Consider the following 15,861-nt stretch of genomic DNA (forward strand, 5'->3'; position numbering starts at 1 on the left):
TAGCTAAACAAAGAAAATCGTTATCCCTACTCTTTTCCGGTGTACATATTCACCCAGATTTTAGCAATTTTTTTTTAGTCCATATCACAAGCGAAATATTTTCATCAAGTACTCCAGGACCTAAAAAATAAAATTTACATGCAGGTAGTGGTGATACTTGCATCAGAAATGAGATTGATATTTATGAATGCCCGTACAATAACAAATAAAAGTTTTATTTATGGAGGACCTAAATCATGTTCTTGAGATTTCTCCCTTGTTTTCACTTACCCTTTCAACAGCTCTCTGTACAGTCTGGGCTGTCCACTTGGAAGACGGAAGGAAACGTAAACCATTGTTGAAGCGATCAACTCATTTTACAGAATCTCTAAGAAATGGCATCAAGATGGAAAACAAAAGAACATGAATAAGTTATGTCCACAGGTACCTGAATGTGTAATTGTTCAAAAACAATGGAATGAATCCTGCAATTTGTCTGTCCTTGAAACTGGCTTTATCAGGACAAAGATTCAAGTGGCTCGGTGTCAAAGATCCGCTATAACCAAGGTGGTGGGGAACCCAAAGCTTCTTGCGTTGGTCAAAAGGTTAAAACGAGGCTCTCATGCGTCCTGTTTCTTCGCTGATGTCACTCATTCCTGAGAGCAGGAAGTCTTAAGACCCACCCACTAGGGTAAAGTCTCCAACAGTCCATGTGAAACTGCATATAAAAGCAATCGTGAGCAGGGCAAGCCATAAACAAAAACAACGACGGAAAAGAATAACTGCAAAGTTTATGCAGGTTTCTTATCCTCACATATCATCTAAAAGTTGTGCCAGTCTGAAGCTGCAATATGAAATTAAATGGCTAAAATTATAAACTGGTCAGACAAACACATTAACCGAAGCAGATGGAATATTCCCAAATGCACATCATACTTCTCATCATTCTTCTAATATAAGTGGAATACTAACTACCGTTTTATGCTATGCACAGACTCCTTAATACTCACCAATTTGTGGAATGAAAGCAGAATAAGTGCTGAAACTCCAGTCACTAGACTTATCTTATGGTTCACTTAGAAGGCAAAGAGACTTATCTCACTGCACCATATAGAATGGAATGAAAAAGGAAGTAATGACCGAGACTAGCTGGTGATTAAATTTAAATGTTGCATCTTCACCAAATTCTTGAACCACAAATCAACCACATAAATGACAGATATATACTCACGAAATCATCTGCTCACGCATTCAAGGTTTAAATGAATGGAAAAATGTCATTTTTGCCAAATTTCTTTCCTCATCTTTTTCCATTCTTCATAGAGATTGCACAATCAATTCTTCACATTTTATTCATATCCACTTCCTCCCCTTCCAATCAAGGGGAAAAAATCATTTATCTTCTCCACCTCCATTTTCTACTCCTCTATATTCTTCAGCTTTTCATTTTTCTTACAAGCAACATGTCATAGATTAGGAAAACCAGTAGATGGTCATAACTAAATAAGTTAGTTCATTGAGAGAGGAGAACCAGCTACAACAAAGAAAGAATAAAACTAGCAGACAAGCAGTTCATTAAGAGAGAAGCGAACCAGCAACAACAAAGAAAGAATAAAACTAGCAGGCAAGCACCTCTTTGTGTGATGCGGCAAAAAATCTTACATGTACACTCACCGTCTCACAAGAAGGTTCTGGGCCAGTACCTATATCAAAGCTTCTTTGTGATTTCTTCGTTTACACGAGTGTAATACTTCATTCTCCTAACACATGTCTGAGCATCTTCAAATTTCCGGGCATGTAATGAACTGGCAAAAGAATTATACCAGTGTCTCAGTTTGTCTTCCATCTAACAAGAGAAACAAAGTAACGGCGCTAAGTCATTGTACAGGCTGAGAATCTATTACTCTCTTTGCAACAGCAAAAGTGCAACACTTATAAACAATGAGGTCATCATTTCTTTTATAAAGGATGTGGAGTCAAAGTTGATACGGATTGCAGTCCCGGAAACCTAACATGCCCATAAAGTTCCAAGGCAAACAAATGGAATAATAAAAGTTCAAAAGATGCCATGTTATACCTTAACAGTGCAATCCTATTCAAATGCGCAGCACTAAGGATATGATATGTGAATCGATGCTATACGAATAATTCATGTAGAAGCTGAATACAATATAAACCAGTCAACTCTATACTGAAGAAAATAGTCCGACTGGCTATCAAATTATGTTAGGCCTGCCATACCTGAGATTGAATCTGTCTCAAAGCCTGAGAGTCAGCAGCCTCATCTACTGCTTCTCTTATTTCCAGTATCTGCATTAGCATTAAAAAAAACAGAGATGTAATCCCCAAAATCTTCAATGTGAAAAAGAAACCACATAAAGGAATATATAAGTAATAAATTTCTCATTCATAACCTCGGAATATATGTTTTGGAAGCCCCAAATTTACCTCAGTTAACAACTCTGGTTCTGAAACAGTCTCCTCTTCATCGACGTTTACCCCTTCAAGCTTTAGCTGTAAAAGAAATAACAGATTTAATTTGACAAGTCATGCTAGCACTAGATTATGTATCATGTAAAAGATGAATTTGACGAACACAGTCTCTTTCAAACCGAGCTCATAGCCTTTTTTTCTTAATAAGAAATTTCATATAGAAATATTTTAATACACCATAAGCCAATCATAGACACTCAAAAGCTGTAACTGCAGGCAAAATACAAAGAATAAAAAGGAGTGTAATTTTCAGAAGATCATGCATCATAAAGGTTAACTTTTTGCGCTTTTAAGACATTGGCAGGGAGCAAGCAAAGATTCTGGCAAGTCAAGAAGAATATCACTACCCACACCTTTAGGCTTCCCAATGAGTTTATACCCCTCTGCAGACCCTCTAGTGTACAAAGCAAGGAATATAGGACAAGAATAAGGCTCCATTTGCTTCGTGGAAAATGAATGATTTGGACAATATTTTCCAAAAAATAATTGCTTGTACCGTTTGAAATAATTAGGCAATGAAAATGTCTTTATTATTGACAACAATTTATGTCTAAATATATTCATGGGAGATGAAAATATTTTCCTTTCATTCATTTTATAAGCAATATAAACCTTCAATTTCAATCAAAATATTTTCTAAATCATTCCTTCTCCGTGAAACAAACGCACCCTGAGTTGTTGCATGTAGAAACTTAATGAGGAAGACAAATTATCCTGGAAGAATACCCATAGATGACAATAAGAAGAAACACTTACAACATATATCGCCCTTGTCAAAGGCTTGCTAAGTGTGCGGTATGCATCTATTACTCGAGCAGACTGCCCTGCAGCATATTCTTTTTCTTGCTGAACAAGATGTAAAGAGCTTTTAGAAGCTATAGACATATACGGTTAGAACTCCCAAAGCCAATGCTACCAAAACAAACCTCAGATTTCGAATGGACTAGGTCAGGATGCAACTTCTTCTGCCAGTCCTTGTACTTGCCCTCCAGATTGCTAACATCAATATCATACTTCTTTTCCCTGGAAAAACATTACTACTCTTAAATGTGGGTGGCCAATACATATCGACTAAGTTGTTTCCTTGTATTCATAAGCTCGCTGAACACCGAGGCATATGAGAAGAAACAAAAGAAGCCACAACGACAAAACCACATGACTCAGCGCTTAAGTCAAATGCCTCAATTTTGTTTCCCTGCAAACTTTCATCTTTCAGAGCCCGTTAATCATACACCCCTGACTGCTCATAAGATTCAAAGTTGATTATTTGATGTATGATGTCTAAAATTAGATCCTTTCCTCTATGACGTCTCCGCAAGAAAACAGATGATAAACACAAAACTCAGACTTTGAATACAACTGCATAAATGACCATCAGCTTATCTGTTCTTCAGAAGATTGAGAAGCAAATTCACAACAAACGCAACGAATTCAGATACGCAAGGAAAAAAAAAACAAAGACACCAATCAATGCCAGGCAACAGACAAAGATGACTCCAGGGAAAAGCATTACGCGTGATCCAGTCCAGATACTCACAGTCCGAAAATCTGGAAATAATCCACCGACTCGTCCACAGGCTGAACGCTCCGGCAAGACCCGCACGCCAGGAACGGCGCCGTCCCGGCGCTCTTCCCAGCGACGGCGCCGCAATTCCAGCACTTGGGAGCCGAACCATCATCGGAAGCACTTTCCGAGCAGCAGCTCCTCCCGGAACACCGGAGGGAATCGCGCCGGCCGAGAAGGGAAGAGCCCGCGATTCCCGCGTCGGAGGAGAGCGAAGGCGGGCGCCGGAGCCTCTGCGAAGAAGAACGGATCCGGACGGCGGCGCGGCCGGTGGGGGCGACGGTCCGGCGAAGGGCGGCGGAGAGAGAAGCGTTGAGACTTCTCTTCCACATTCTCGGGAGTTCTCTCTCTCGCTCTTGCTCTGTCGCTCGCGGAAGGAGAAGCAGAGAGGAGAAGCAGGGGAAGAGAGAGAGAAGAAGAATGGCGTGAGAACGAGAAGGGTAAATCTGGAAGTTTGGCGATTTAGTTGTTCTTCCGCCACCACGTGTACTACTACTGCCGCTTCATGTTCTTCTTCTTTCGGGCAGCTGCTAGATACTCTTAAAAATTGAAATTTCGTAAAGATGCTTTATATTAATCGCACAAATATCGAATAAAGGATAAATTCTTGGTACCATATACCCAAAAAAAAAAAAAAATCATATTTGGAATTTTCATATTTGGTGTTTGCCAAATAGTAACAATTTATTTCGTTTGAGGAATATATTTGAAACAGAAATTCGTTTGGTAAAAATTTTATTCCCGAAAATAAATTTCTATTTTTTTTTATTCCCAGAAGTAGATTTGAAAAAGAAAAAAAATAATAAAGTTATTTTTCAGGAACAATTTCAGAATCAAAGCGACTCATTTTTTCTCTTTTTTCTTCTTTCTTCTTATTATTCTTCCCTCTCTTCTCTTCTTCAACTGTCGCCACCAGTCGCCGACCCAACCACTAGCGAGGCGACCTTGCCAAAGCCTTCCCAACCACCGAGGTGGGCTCAACCTCATTAGATCTGGGCGAGATTGCTCACCTAGCTCCGGCGAGGCCACTCACCTAGTTATGAGGTGCGGTTGACGAGCGCAGCAACGCTTGACGAGGTCACTAGCTCGTTTGGCTGGTCACCGATAATCTCCAGGCCGGTTGCTGGTCATCCCTTGAAGAAGAAGAAAAGGAGAAAGGAAAGAAAAGAAAGAAAAAAAAGTAATAAAATTATTTAAAAATTTAAAAAAAAAATGATTTGAAGTAGAAATTTTGAGAACAATGTTAGATACAATTCTATTCTAAGAATTGAAATTTTGGATAGTTACAAAATGATTAAAATGCTTAAAAATTATTTATGGAAATTTTTTTTAAAAAATATTTATTATTAGAAATTGTTTCAAGAAACAAAAGCATTACCAAACGTGTCTTAGACTTTTCCTTTTTTAATCTTACAAAAATTTAAAGTTCCAAAAAAATTATTTATAAAGATCATTTTTCTAGACATTGTTTCTTTCAACACTTCTTCAGATGTGTTTCAATATTTATTAAGAAACACAATAAGCAAATTTGGTTATTCTTAATCATAACATTTTTCTTGTGAAACTAATATCCTGTAAATCTAAAGATTGATTATTAAATTCGGTTAATTAGTATCTAAGACTAAGATATTCATTAATGAGACCCCAAATGTCAAAATACAAACGAGTGGCTTCTTATTTCTCGGTCTCGGTTGTTGCTGCTCCTTTTAAAAATTGCCTCAACTATTCAGAGTCGAAATACCTCTTTTGGCCTTGTTGAAGTAGTCACTTTCATGGAGTTTTAAGGAAGGCCATTCAGGATTCATGTCGTTATTGTGGGGTGACCCAAAAGATGAAAATCTGCTGCAATGACAGATGAGGTGGTGACCATGACCATGACCATGACCATGACCATGAAGCTGAAATCCGGAATTGCATTACTCAGAAAGCCGGGCGAGAAACTCTCCCAATGCTGTTGTCTCGTATACACCATGAAAAACAGCCAAAGTGCCAAACATATAGCTCCGTCAAAGTTTCCCATCACGGTACATATGGTTGTAGTTGCCCCCAAGTAAGTGAAAAGTTTGTCACTCTCATCTTCCTCAAAAAAGATGAAGAGGGGAAAGCGAAAAGAAAAGGCGAAGACGCCTAGCAAGAAAGTGAATGCAACTCTGCTCTTAATGCCGCCACCCGCCGACCAAGCAAGCAGTTCGTGAACTTTTGATGCAGAGAAGCGTCGGAGCGGAATGCAACAACCGTTCCGTCGTGCCTACGATCCCCATCAATGTCCACGAAGTGGGTGGAAACAACATAATCCGTATCTTCTCCTCCGTCGTCTCGGCGGATTCTCTGTATCTATGCCGGTTTTTTTGGCCTTCTCTGCCCCTATGGTCATCTCGTTGCTGTCATTAGTGGTCGAGTTCGAAAATGGCGCCTCTGTCTTCGCATTCTCGAGAGAATACGAAGCAACAACCTGGTCGATCTGTTGAGGAGCCAAGAGTCTCTCTTCCGGTGAAGCTGGTACTACCTTGCTGTGGCTTACTTCCCTTGTGGCGCTGGAATTGGACTTCCTATCCCTGCAATCACCACGCTCTTGGAACTCAGACTAGAAGAGGGGAGGACCTAGCATGCACAGCAAACGCCACCCAATGAAAATATACTCTTCTCACGAGAATTCTATCTTTTAAGTATATTAGAAGTCACAAAAAACACTCAAACATACAAAGATCAATGGCATCACAGCAACTCAGGCATATCTTTTATGAGGAAAACCTATTTTGGAAGATAATCAGAAGCTGGCAACGATACACGACTAATAGTTTTATGCATCTGTCTATCTTCATAGACGTGGGGTAAACCACAAACTAGTGCCTTTATGGTTGAAAAGTTGTGTTGGAGTTTCATTGGAGGCCATGACTATCAAACCTGCAAAAATGTAGATTAAAGAAACAGGCATGGCACTGACCGATCATCATAATTACCTCAAACTGTGAGTGCCAGAGCTTAGTCTTGGTTCTTCTGTAGATTTCTTTATGGTTTCTCTCTCTGATTCTTCAGCGTCAATGTCATTTTTTGAAATGCATCCAGCATTTTCTGAGATTAAAACCCCAACTGCATCCATTTCAAGATCTTGTGGCTCTTCTTCAGAGAAAGAAGATGGGGAACAGTCATGTGCATTCAACCCATGTTGTCGAACTATAGATATCGCTTTTTCCAGCGTTCCAAGAGCTTGTTCCACCTCAGGACGGATATGAACTTTTCTTTTGCGATCTAGGCAAGACATCTCCCGCACATCACCATCTGAAGGGTTAATGATAAGATCATTACCCACCTCGATGCTAACCTCACTCTTCACCTCTTCGATTTCTCCACAGTAGCTGCTATATTGAGGCAGTTCATCATTTGGCTGAATTTCCACTGCATTCTGATTGATTGGAATATCTTGATTTACATTATTTATGTCATCTTCCGCAATATCCACAATATCTTTGTGGATGAGAACTTCTGCCTTGTCTTCCAGCTTGTTGTATTCCAGACCCCCATTTTGTTGATTCATACCATAAAAAGCTTTGCGTACTCGATCATACAGAGGGTTGTTCAAAGCCTGCTTAAAATCCTCATCCGACTTGAATACAGAAGCAACTGCCTGTATAGACAAGATCAAAATATTTAGCAAAGGTGAATCTACTGACAGCGGAATATTCACGAATCGTCAAAGGTTTTGCTGATGGACACTATCAATAGCACCTGTCACTTCATTAATTCATTACCCAGTTGTACGTGTGTTACTTTTGTTCTGTAATCCTCAAGTCCTTTACTAGCTGATGTATACCATTGCAATTTTTGCTCCACAAAAGAAAAAAACGAATGTCAAACTAGCCAACGTAAGGGGGTCCCCAACTCACCTTCTGATAGAGTCTAAATCCACTCCCAATGAGCTGCCTTGCTATAAAGTTTATGAGGGATGGAGGAACAAAATCCAGCTTTAAGTCCACGTTTGCAATCGTACTGTAAAAGATGGAGTCAGAACAATCAGAAGTCGTAAACTCAAGGGAAGAATTAGTGTTAGAAAAGTCCAATACAAAAGCTTAAGCTATTAGATGAAGGCATGATTTAATATTTAATTCTTTTGTTATTCCTCAATTAATTATGTCAATGCTTAGTACTAATTAAAAAGACCAAACTAAGCATAATTTGTTTCTCAACAATTAGCAACTGCACTGAACTCTCAATCACTGTTCTGCAAGAACGGAGAGGCAGAAGAGCCACTCTTTTGATCTCATATCTTTATGGCACATAGTCATCTTTCTTCCCACCTCTAAACATGATATTGTTGGTGGAGTTGATCTTTTGGCTCCAAGTTCCCCCCCTTTTTGCCGAAATTTCCCACAGTTGATGTAGGATATATTCATAGTTCAAATCTATAACTCATGCAGAGACTCTTAATTACATACAAAAATAGTCACTATCAGAAGTTTCTGAATCGCTTTTTTTATGTGTCTCACACCAGCAAATCAACTTGGGTTCTCTGTGTTCTTGACTACATCATTCACCTACCATCTTTCACCGATATAACTCAACGTAGCTCCTCTTTAGTTTCTCTTTTTGGCCAAATCAATATAGCTACTTAGTCACCCCTATCTCACAGGAAAACTTGAGTACCGTATACTGCATGCTCTTTATCAATCCTTACCGAAAATAACTTCTTTCAGAAGTCACCTTTTGTAAAGCAAATCCTCCAACCACACCAATCCTTATCACATCTTTTGTCTCGGGTATCATGTCTCCAGTGTACCCATGAATACTTTTGTCGATTTTCTCTGTTTCAGATATCTATCAGGAAATTGTAAACATGATGAGAATCATGAAAAATGCCAAAATTCAAGGTAACAAACTTCTACAAGAAAGGAATAATCTCATTGAACTTGACTGTTGAGTTTAGAATAATCACTACCGAGTTCAAGAGTACAATGATCAGATCATCTTGGAAGTACTCAAACTCAAAGAAGTGCACAATAGCCTCCCTAGCTGACAGCGGCCATGTCACCTTCACCCTTTCTTACAAAAACAATCAGGGAACATATCAAAACTACGAAGGAGAGAAGAATTATAGTATGTTCTTCAAATAGCAAGATCTTGACATACCTCACTGATGATATCTGTTCTCCAATACGGATCTTCTCAAGACATTTACTAGAAGTAATTTTGAAGGCTGGCATAGTATACTGGGGCCACCTGGGAAAGCCATAAATCAGACCGGGACTGCCATCTATGCAGCTCAAATACTTCAGTCCATGTTTTGGTCTGGTGGTTTCAGAGTTCAACTTAATGCGATCAATGAAATCTCATTTGCTTCATCTTTTGAGCATGCATCTATACATTGCAAAGCTAGGTCTTCAACAGAAAAGTACAAGATTTCACTACAAGTGATTCATCTGTTAGTTTATGAACCTAACTCCTGTTTAAGGTTCCAGTTCTAGACCATACGTTGAAATGGTGCAGATTTGTATAACAAACCTAGCCAAATTAATTATTTCCCTCTCTTAACAAGGAGGATTGTAAGCCTACGCATGCCTTTTGCAAATACAAAGAAAAGAAACGCACATATTACTGGTTCCTATTGCCTGAGAACACATGTTACCCAGTGAATGAGCACCCCCCAATAATTACTTTTCCTTGTTTTTCAATATTTTTCTTATATTCTATACTCTCTTTGTTGCTAAAGCTTATTGTTCTCTAGAAAGCACTAGATTGTTAAGCCAGATGTCGATGTGTAAGAATCTCCTAAGCAGAAGTGAGATAGTAAAACAATATAGTTAATTGGACAATCATTACTAAAAATGACGTGTCAATAATGAGTCAACACGAGACAGTGATGATGCGGAAAACTCTTACCACTTCTTATACAGGGCTGACTCCCATGAAAGACATAAACCTGCAAAACTATCGAGTATGCTCAGCTTCTTCTTTGTTTGTAATTTTGTGGTCAAAGCATGAGTCTATCGAAATAATGTCGAACTTACAAGTATCCATGGGCCCATCAACATAGCCTTCTACAAGTAATGTATGGTATGGAGTTCCCTCGGGTCCTTCTCGATACATAACTCGGAACTCCTCATTATCTTGTTTTAACTGTCAAATGGGAGAGGAGAACACTCATATCGACATCTTATTGGACAGAAGTTTATAGCTTCCAAAAGGTGGATTATCCCAAAGATGGGAGGAGTTAAAACATTAAAGCAACAGAACAGTACACGTTGGCTCAAATATTGTCAAAATATTTCCCTTCAGGTTTTGTAAAGACATATAAACATGAAGAGTTTTGGATCAAAAGAAAGCCAAAGCAACAATAGTAACATGCCATCCTGCAGCTACGAGACAAACCTACACTTTGCACAAGATAGAAAAAGGTAAAGCTTATTGCCAAAAGATTACAGACACAGAAATGATGATTAGATTATTCTGGAACAAAGGCCACTCGACTGGTCAAGTCCTCTACAAAAATAGACAGATTGACAGAAAAGATGTTTGAGATACAATTTCACAATCAAGCAAATTGGACTAAGGAAAAACTTTAGACTGCTCATGAATGAAAGGTTACACTTTACATACTTTCCATTCAGCATGTGATGTTTGAGAGGCTTTTGATCCTTCACCACCAACAGAAGCACTTCTCAACATATCCAGAAAATGAGAGACTTCCTTAGTCCTCCTCTCCAGTAAAACCTCAGTACACACTTCAAAAATCAAATTTCCCCAGTGTCAGAAATTGTAAAATCCAGACCAACCTTCTCAAACAGCATTCTTCACAAAAAAAGGCCAAGTAATAGCACACAAGAACCTGCTGCAGAGTTACTGCCTTCATTTTCATCCAGCGAAGAACGTTCGAGATGATCTTTCACAAGGTTTTTAAGCGTCTCTGCATTTGTCAGATCAGGAGATGCCAGAGTCTGATCAAGCCTATCCCTGTACTTGGCGATTCTTTCACTCGTGGCCATCTTCACATCTCCAGAAAAACTAGATCCGGAATCAGAAGAACTTTCAAGCCTTCTTGTGCAACATGAATCTCAAACAGAATTCACAATCACCTCCTGCGCTCAAGACCAACCCAAATTTTCTCGACTTCAGCGTGACAATGAACAGTCCTGATAGAAAGCTATCATAAAAGTGCGAAAGTTCTCATAACTTGCTTCGCAGCCAACATAGAGACAGAAACATGAAAGGATCAACAGTCTTATTCTAGAATGGTAAATGATGTAAAATTGAAAATATTGTTAGAGTTTGAAAAGTTTCAAAGTCCACAACTTTTGGTCCTACGAACACGCCTTCGTTGAAAAACACCGAAACCTTCTAGTTGTTCCAAAGAACAGGTGTAAACCTACCATTCCCAATCCAAACCGTAAAATTTCTTACAGCTCCCCTTAGCAAATATGACCACCGACTAAATCGCCAGAATTCTCATCCAAAAAAGAAATTCAAGTACGTAAACCACTACAAAATAAACCAGCCAACCTCACCTGAGGCGAGCCAGATGAGAACACCAATAATTCAAACAAAGCCTGATCACACAAGCAAAGCACAAAGCTAACCGACCCAAAAGAGAAAAAGAAGAAGAGGAGAAAGCAGAAGGCATCAAGCAGTCGTTCTCAGTGGCCCAATAAAGATACTCACGCAGTAACTCCCTGGGAATCACCCCCACACCCTACACGTCCACCCACCACCTCCCCAGCTCCAAGATTGGCTCTACCCGGATCTCGACAGCTATGAACCAATCGATTACCCGTGTCAAGAAACCGAGGGACAGGAGCCACCGGCTGTCCGAACGCCCAGACGGGCATAGAACATGGGTCGGTATCGAAGTTAACGAACTCCAGACAGAGGGCAGAATTACCGATGAAAACGAATGGAACCCACCAACTCTTTACGGTCAAATCACGGGAACAAACCACAAAAAGGGGAAGCAAGGAAGCTGATTTACTTGGCTTCAGCACAAGGTAAGGTAAGGTACAGCTACAAAGCGGACAACAACTCCAAGGGGGACCAACTAAGCAGTTAAAAAGAAGAGATTCCGAAATTCTCCAATTTCAGAAGTGGTATTTAGCCCAGAAAAGACGGTGGGTAGAAATTCATATACTAAAAAGAAGAATTAAGTGGGGGGATGCGGGCGTGTGCAGGTCCTCTGTTTCTTGCAAGCTGGCTCGATCTTGGTACGAATCCGGATCGATGAGCGAGAGAGAAGTGGGGAGAGAAACACGTGGAGGGTACGGAGGGGAAGGTAGTGATGCTGGGTCGGCGCCTCGTAGTCATGCGGGAGCCACCAGAACGGAACAAGATACGCCTACTCTGCACCCGCCCCTGCCCCTACCGACCCTGCCTCTGCCCTGACCCACCCCTGCATCTAGTGCGCGGATCGATCCTGCTGAGTCACGATATAATTCGGATTCTTTACGTATTAATTGTGCGCGCCACCAAAGAACGCTAGTAGGTTTGCCTTCCCCACTTATAAAATTTATTCTCTCTTTTGATGGCGGTTTAATAAATGCTGCGGGTGACCTTTTAACGAATTGTTTTGTCGAAATACCTCTTTTGGCCCTGTTGAAATAGTGTGGAAATTACCTCTTCAGGATTCATGCCGTAATTGTGGGGTGACCCAAAAGATGAAAATCTGCTGCAATGACAGATGATGCGGTGACCATGACCATGACCATAAAGCTGAAATCCGGAATTGCATTACTCAGACAGCCAGACGAGAAACTCTCCCAATACACCATGAAAAATAGCCAGAGTGCCAAACATAGAAAGTTTCCCATCACGGTACATGGTTGTGGTTGCCCACAGGTAAGTGAATTTATTCTCTCTTTTGATGGTTTAATAAATGCTGGAGGCGACATCTTAACTAATTGTTTTGCCGTTCTTATTGGGGAAGATGCAATGTTCTTAAACTTTGATATAAGATGTAACGTCGTTCATTAATTTTGACTTTTTCTGACGTGGTGCTTAAAATTTTTATATACGTCCACTTTAGTTCATGGACCACGAGAACATGATAATTGTAGTCCTTCCGTTAATTCGAGTTAATGGAATTTACTAATTTGGCTTTTAATCCGGTGAGTTTGAATAGTGGACCAAAAAAAAAGGTTATATGTGGATTATCCACATAAGATATTCAACTCCAATTAGAAAATAAAAATCCTTTTAATTTGTTTAACTAGTTCAATTTGGAAATTTGATGATGTTGAATATTATATCTTGATTACATTTTATGTGAATAATTCATATGTAAAGTTTTATTTTTTTGGTCCATTGTCTAAAAGTAATGAATTGGAAGTCAAATAACTCAAATCAATGGAATGATAGCATTGGATATTTTCAAAATGTCTGAGGGCTATATTAGAACTCATGGACCCATTGAAACAATGATTATCCATGCTATTTGATGATGTTGATAATTATATTTTTATTTGAGTTGAATATCTTATGTTTGAATCGGAAGCCAAATTAATAAATTTCGCTAACTTGAATTAATCAATGGATAAATTACATATTTTCAAAAAGTTCAGGGATAAAACCGAAATTTTACTAGAAGTTCAGTATTTTAAACAAAGTAAAAATTCTGCCTCTGCTCCTGCCTCTGCAGTTAGTGCGCGGATCGATCCTGCTGAGTCAGGATAGATTCGGATTCTTAACGTATTAATTGGGCGTGCCACCTAAGAGCGCTAGTAGGTTTGCTTTCCCAACTTGCGAATAATTCTCTCTTTTGATGGTTTAATAAATGCTGCAGGTGACATTTTAACGAATTGTTTGTCATTCTCGTTATGGAAGATGCGATGTTCTTAAACTTTAGTATATAATGTATAATGTCATTCATTAATTTTGACTTTTTCCATCATACGTTCACTTTAGTTCATGGATTACGAGAACATGATAATTGTAGTCCTTTGTTAATTCAAGTTAGTGGAATTTACTAATTTGGCTTCTAATCCGGTGAGTTTGAATAGTGGACAAAAAGAAAAGGTTATACGTGAATTATTCACATAAGATATTCAACTCTAATTAGAAAATGATAATCGTTTTAATTTGTTTAACTCGTTCAATTTGGAAAAATGATTTTGATGACGTTGAATAGTATATCCTAATTTGAGGTAAATATTTTACGTGAATAATTTATATGTAACTATTTTTTTGTCCATTGTCTAAACGTACCAAATTGAAAGCCAAATTAGCAAATTTCGTTAACTCAAATCAATGGAATAATAGCATTGGATATTTTCAAAGAGTCTAAGGATTATACCAGAACTCATGGACCCATTGAAAAAATTATTATCCATGCTATTTGATGATGTTGATAGTTATATCTTGAATTGAGTTGAAGATCTTATATCTAGATTGGAAGTCAAATTAGTAAACTCCAATAATTCGAATTAATCAAAGGATAATATTAAATATTTTCAAAAAGTTCAAAAAGAAGAACCAATATTTACTAAAAGTTTAGAGACCATATTGAACAATTTAAAAATTCAATAATGATATTACATATTGAACTAAAGTTTATGAATTACTACATCAAACAAATTAAAATTTCGAGAACAACATTGCACATAGAGCCGAAATGTAGGGATGTTATGTGTAATTATCACTTCTTATCGAACAAAGAATAGGAGTAGTTGGAAAAGGTGAAGAGGAGAAAATTGGTTGAGCTTGAGAGCATTGCAAGAGCTTTGACTTGATCGTCCTAAGATTGCGTCCTCGTCTCTGATTCTCTCCATGCCGGGGCAGTCACGAATGCTTTGCGTATGGGGGGATCATTCACACTTTGTCATTACGTAATGGACTCAAAAGAGTTCCAGTTAAATGACAAAGATAAACTGTAAAGATGTGCATTTCCAAATTAAGTAAAGAAACGTCATTCTTGAGTTAATCCCATCCGAGGTTAAAAAAAAAAGAAGAGTAAGAGAAGGGAGAACATGACTGAACGATGGTACTTGATTCTTTAAATAAATTAATGTCATTGATTTCGATAGTAGTGCCCACTTGATGCTTTCTATATTTAATGTCATCGGTTTTCGATAGATGAACCCACTTTCGCGTGGACTTCAATGCGGATATTGGGATAAAAGATTGAGGGACTCACATAGTTATTAAAGTCATATAATTCTAGATCCATTTAGTACAATTCGATTTGAATTGAGACCTTAGTGACACGTATGTGTAAAGCGATTCACTGATCTTTTGAAATCGCGAGTGAATCTATCAATTCACTAACAAATCACTAATTCAATACGTATCTAATTATCTATTGATTCAAGCTATATAATTGTTACATGTGTACCTATCAAATGACATGATTTTGTCATATTTTATGGTGTAATTTGTTAGCCATTGGATCATTAAAAGTAAATTTTGCATTTTGTAAGCCAATGACAAGTTTAATGACGTGTATTCGCTATTCATATTTGAATATAATCTATAATTCTACAAAATTCTATATTATCTTACGCGTAGAGAGCATCACATGCACTCGAAATCAAGATTCCAGCTTCCTAGGTCATAGTTCTTATTCAAAAAAGTTGTCTTATAATATTCTGAATAAAATTGTGAAGTGTTTACGATATTGAACGCTAATCTTAGGTATTTTGTCGAATATAACAATTACGGGGACTCATGTTTTGACTTGAAAAAAAAAGAGAGGACAAAATGGGAAAAGGAATGCATTGAATGTCTTTCAATGATTTTAGGAGTCTTGGCCCTTGGGAGGGTTTAGTGATAACCAATATCCAAGCATCTGATCATGAGTAGCGAAAAGTCGGTAGGACAGAATTCCTGAAGATGTCCAAGTTTGACTTGTG

At 38.4% G+C, this 15,861-nt stretch overlaps 2 protein-coding genes across 10 annotated transcripts; both read right to left on the reverse strand.

Moving 5' to 3' along the window:
* Window positions 1–157: 157 nt before the first annotated feature.
* LOC104446748 (iron-sulfur cluster co-chaperone protein HscB homolog) lies at window positions 158–4,571 on the reverse strand. Of its 6 annotated transcripts, none has more exons than XR_726118.3 (7): window positions 4,010–4,571; window positions 3,399–3,495; window positions 3,229–3,318; window positions 2,428–2,493; window positions 2,221–2,289; window positions 1,683–1,784; window positions 158–697 (listed from the first exon to the last, which is right to left on the reverse strand). XR_726118.3 is itself a non-coding variant. In XM_010060573.3 (7 exons), exons 1-6 carry the CDS (start codon window positions 4,366–4,368, stop codon window positions 1,688–1,690), a joined length of 819 nt encoding a protein of 272 aa, XP_010058875.2. In that variant the 5' UTR covers window positions 4,369–4,560; the 3' UTR covers window positions 158–697; window positions 1,683–1,687. The 6 variants fall into 6 exon arrangements, 3 of the variants coding, with proteins under 3 accessions (XP_010058875.2, XP_010058871.2, XP_010058867.2); XR_005548430.1 differs by having other exon boundaries at window positions 1,654–1,784; window positions 4,010–4,570; XR_005548429.1 differs by having other exon boundaries at window positions 1,642–1,784; window positions 4,010–4,570.
* Window positions 4,572–5,929: 1,358 nt separating this feature from the next.
* LOC104446777 lies at window positions 5,930–12,283 on the reverse strand. 4 transcript variants are annotated; one of them, XM_010060600.3, is made up of 11 exons: window positions 11,687–12,272; window positions 10,857–11,106; window positions 10,628–10,752; window positions 10,039–10,147; window positions 9,911–9,950; window positions 9,161–9,250; window positions 8,970–9,069; window positions 8,709–8,848; window positions 7,921–8,023; window positions 6,997–7,661; window positions 5,930–6,591 (listed from the first exon to the last, which is right to left on the reverse strand). In XM_010060600.3, the coding sequence occupies exons 2-11, from the start codon at window positions 11,011–11,013 to the stop codon at window positions 6,297–6,299; spliced, it is 1,824 nt and encodes a 607-aa protein (XP_010058902.2). In that variant the 5' UTR covers window positions 11,014–11,106; window positions 11,687–12,272; the 3' UTR covers window positions 5,930–6,296. The 4 variants fall into 4 exon arrangements, with proteins under 4 accessions (XP_010058902.2, XP_010058895.2, XP_039171776.1 ...); XM_010060593.3 differs by lacking the exon at window positions 11,687–12,272 and adding an exon at window positions 11,533–11,680; XM_039315842.1 differs by lacking the exon at window positions 11,687–12,272 and adding an exon at window positions 11,398–11,523.
* Window positions 12,284–15,861: the final 3,578 nt, after the last annotated feature.

Source organism: Eucalyptus grandis, chromosome 1 (assembly GCF_016545825.1).
Source record: "Eucalyptus grandis isolate ANBG69807.140 chromosome 1, ASM1654582v1, whole genome shotgun sequence".
In the NCBI taxonomy this organism is placed as follows: domain Eukaryota; kingdom Viridiplantae; phylum Streptophyta; class Magnoliopsida; order Myrtales; family Myrtaceae; genus Eucalyptus; species Eucalyptus grandis.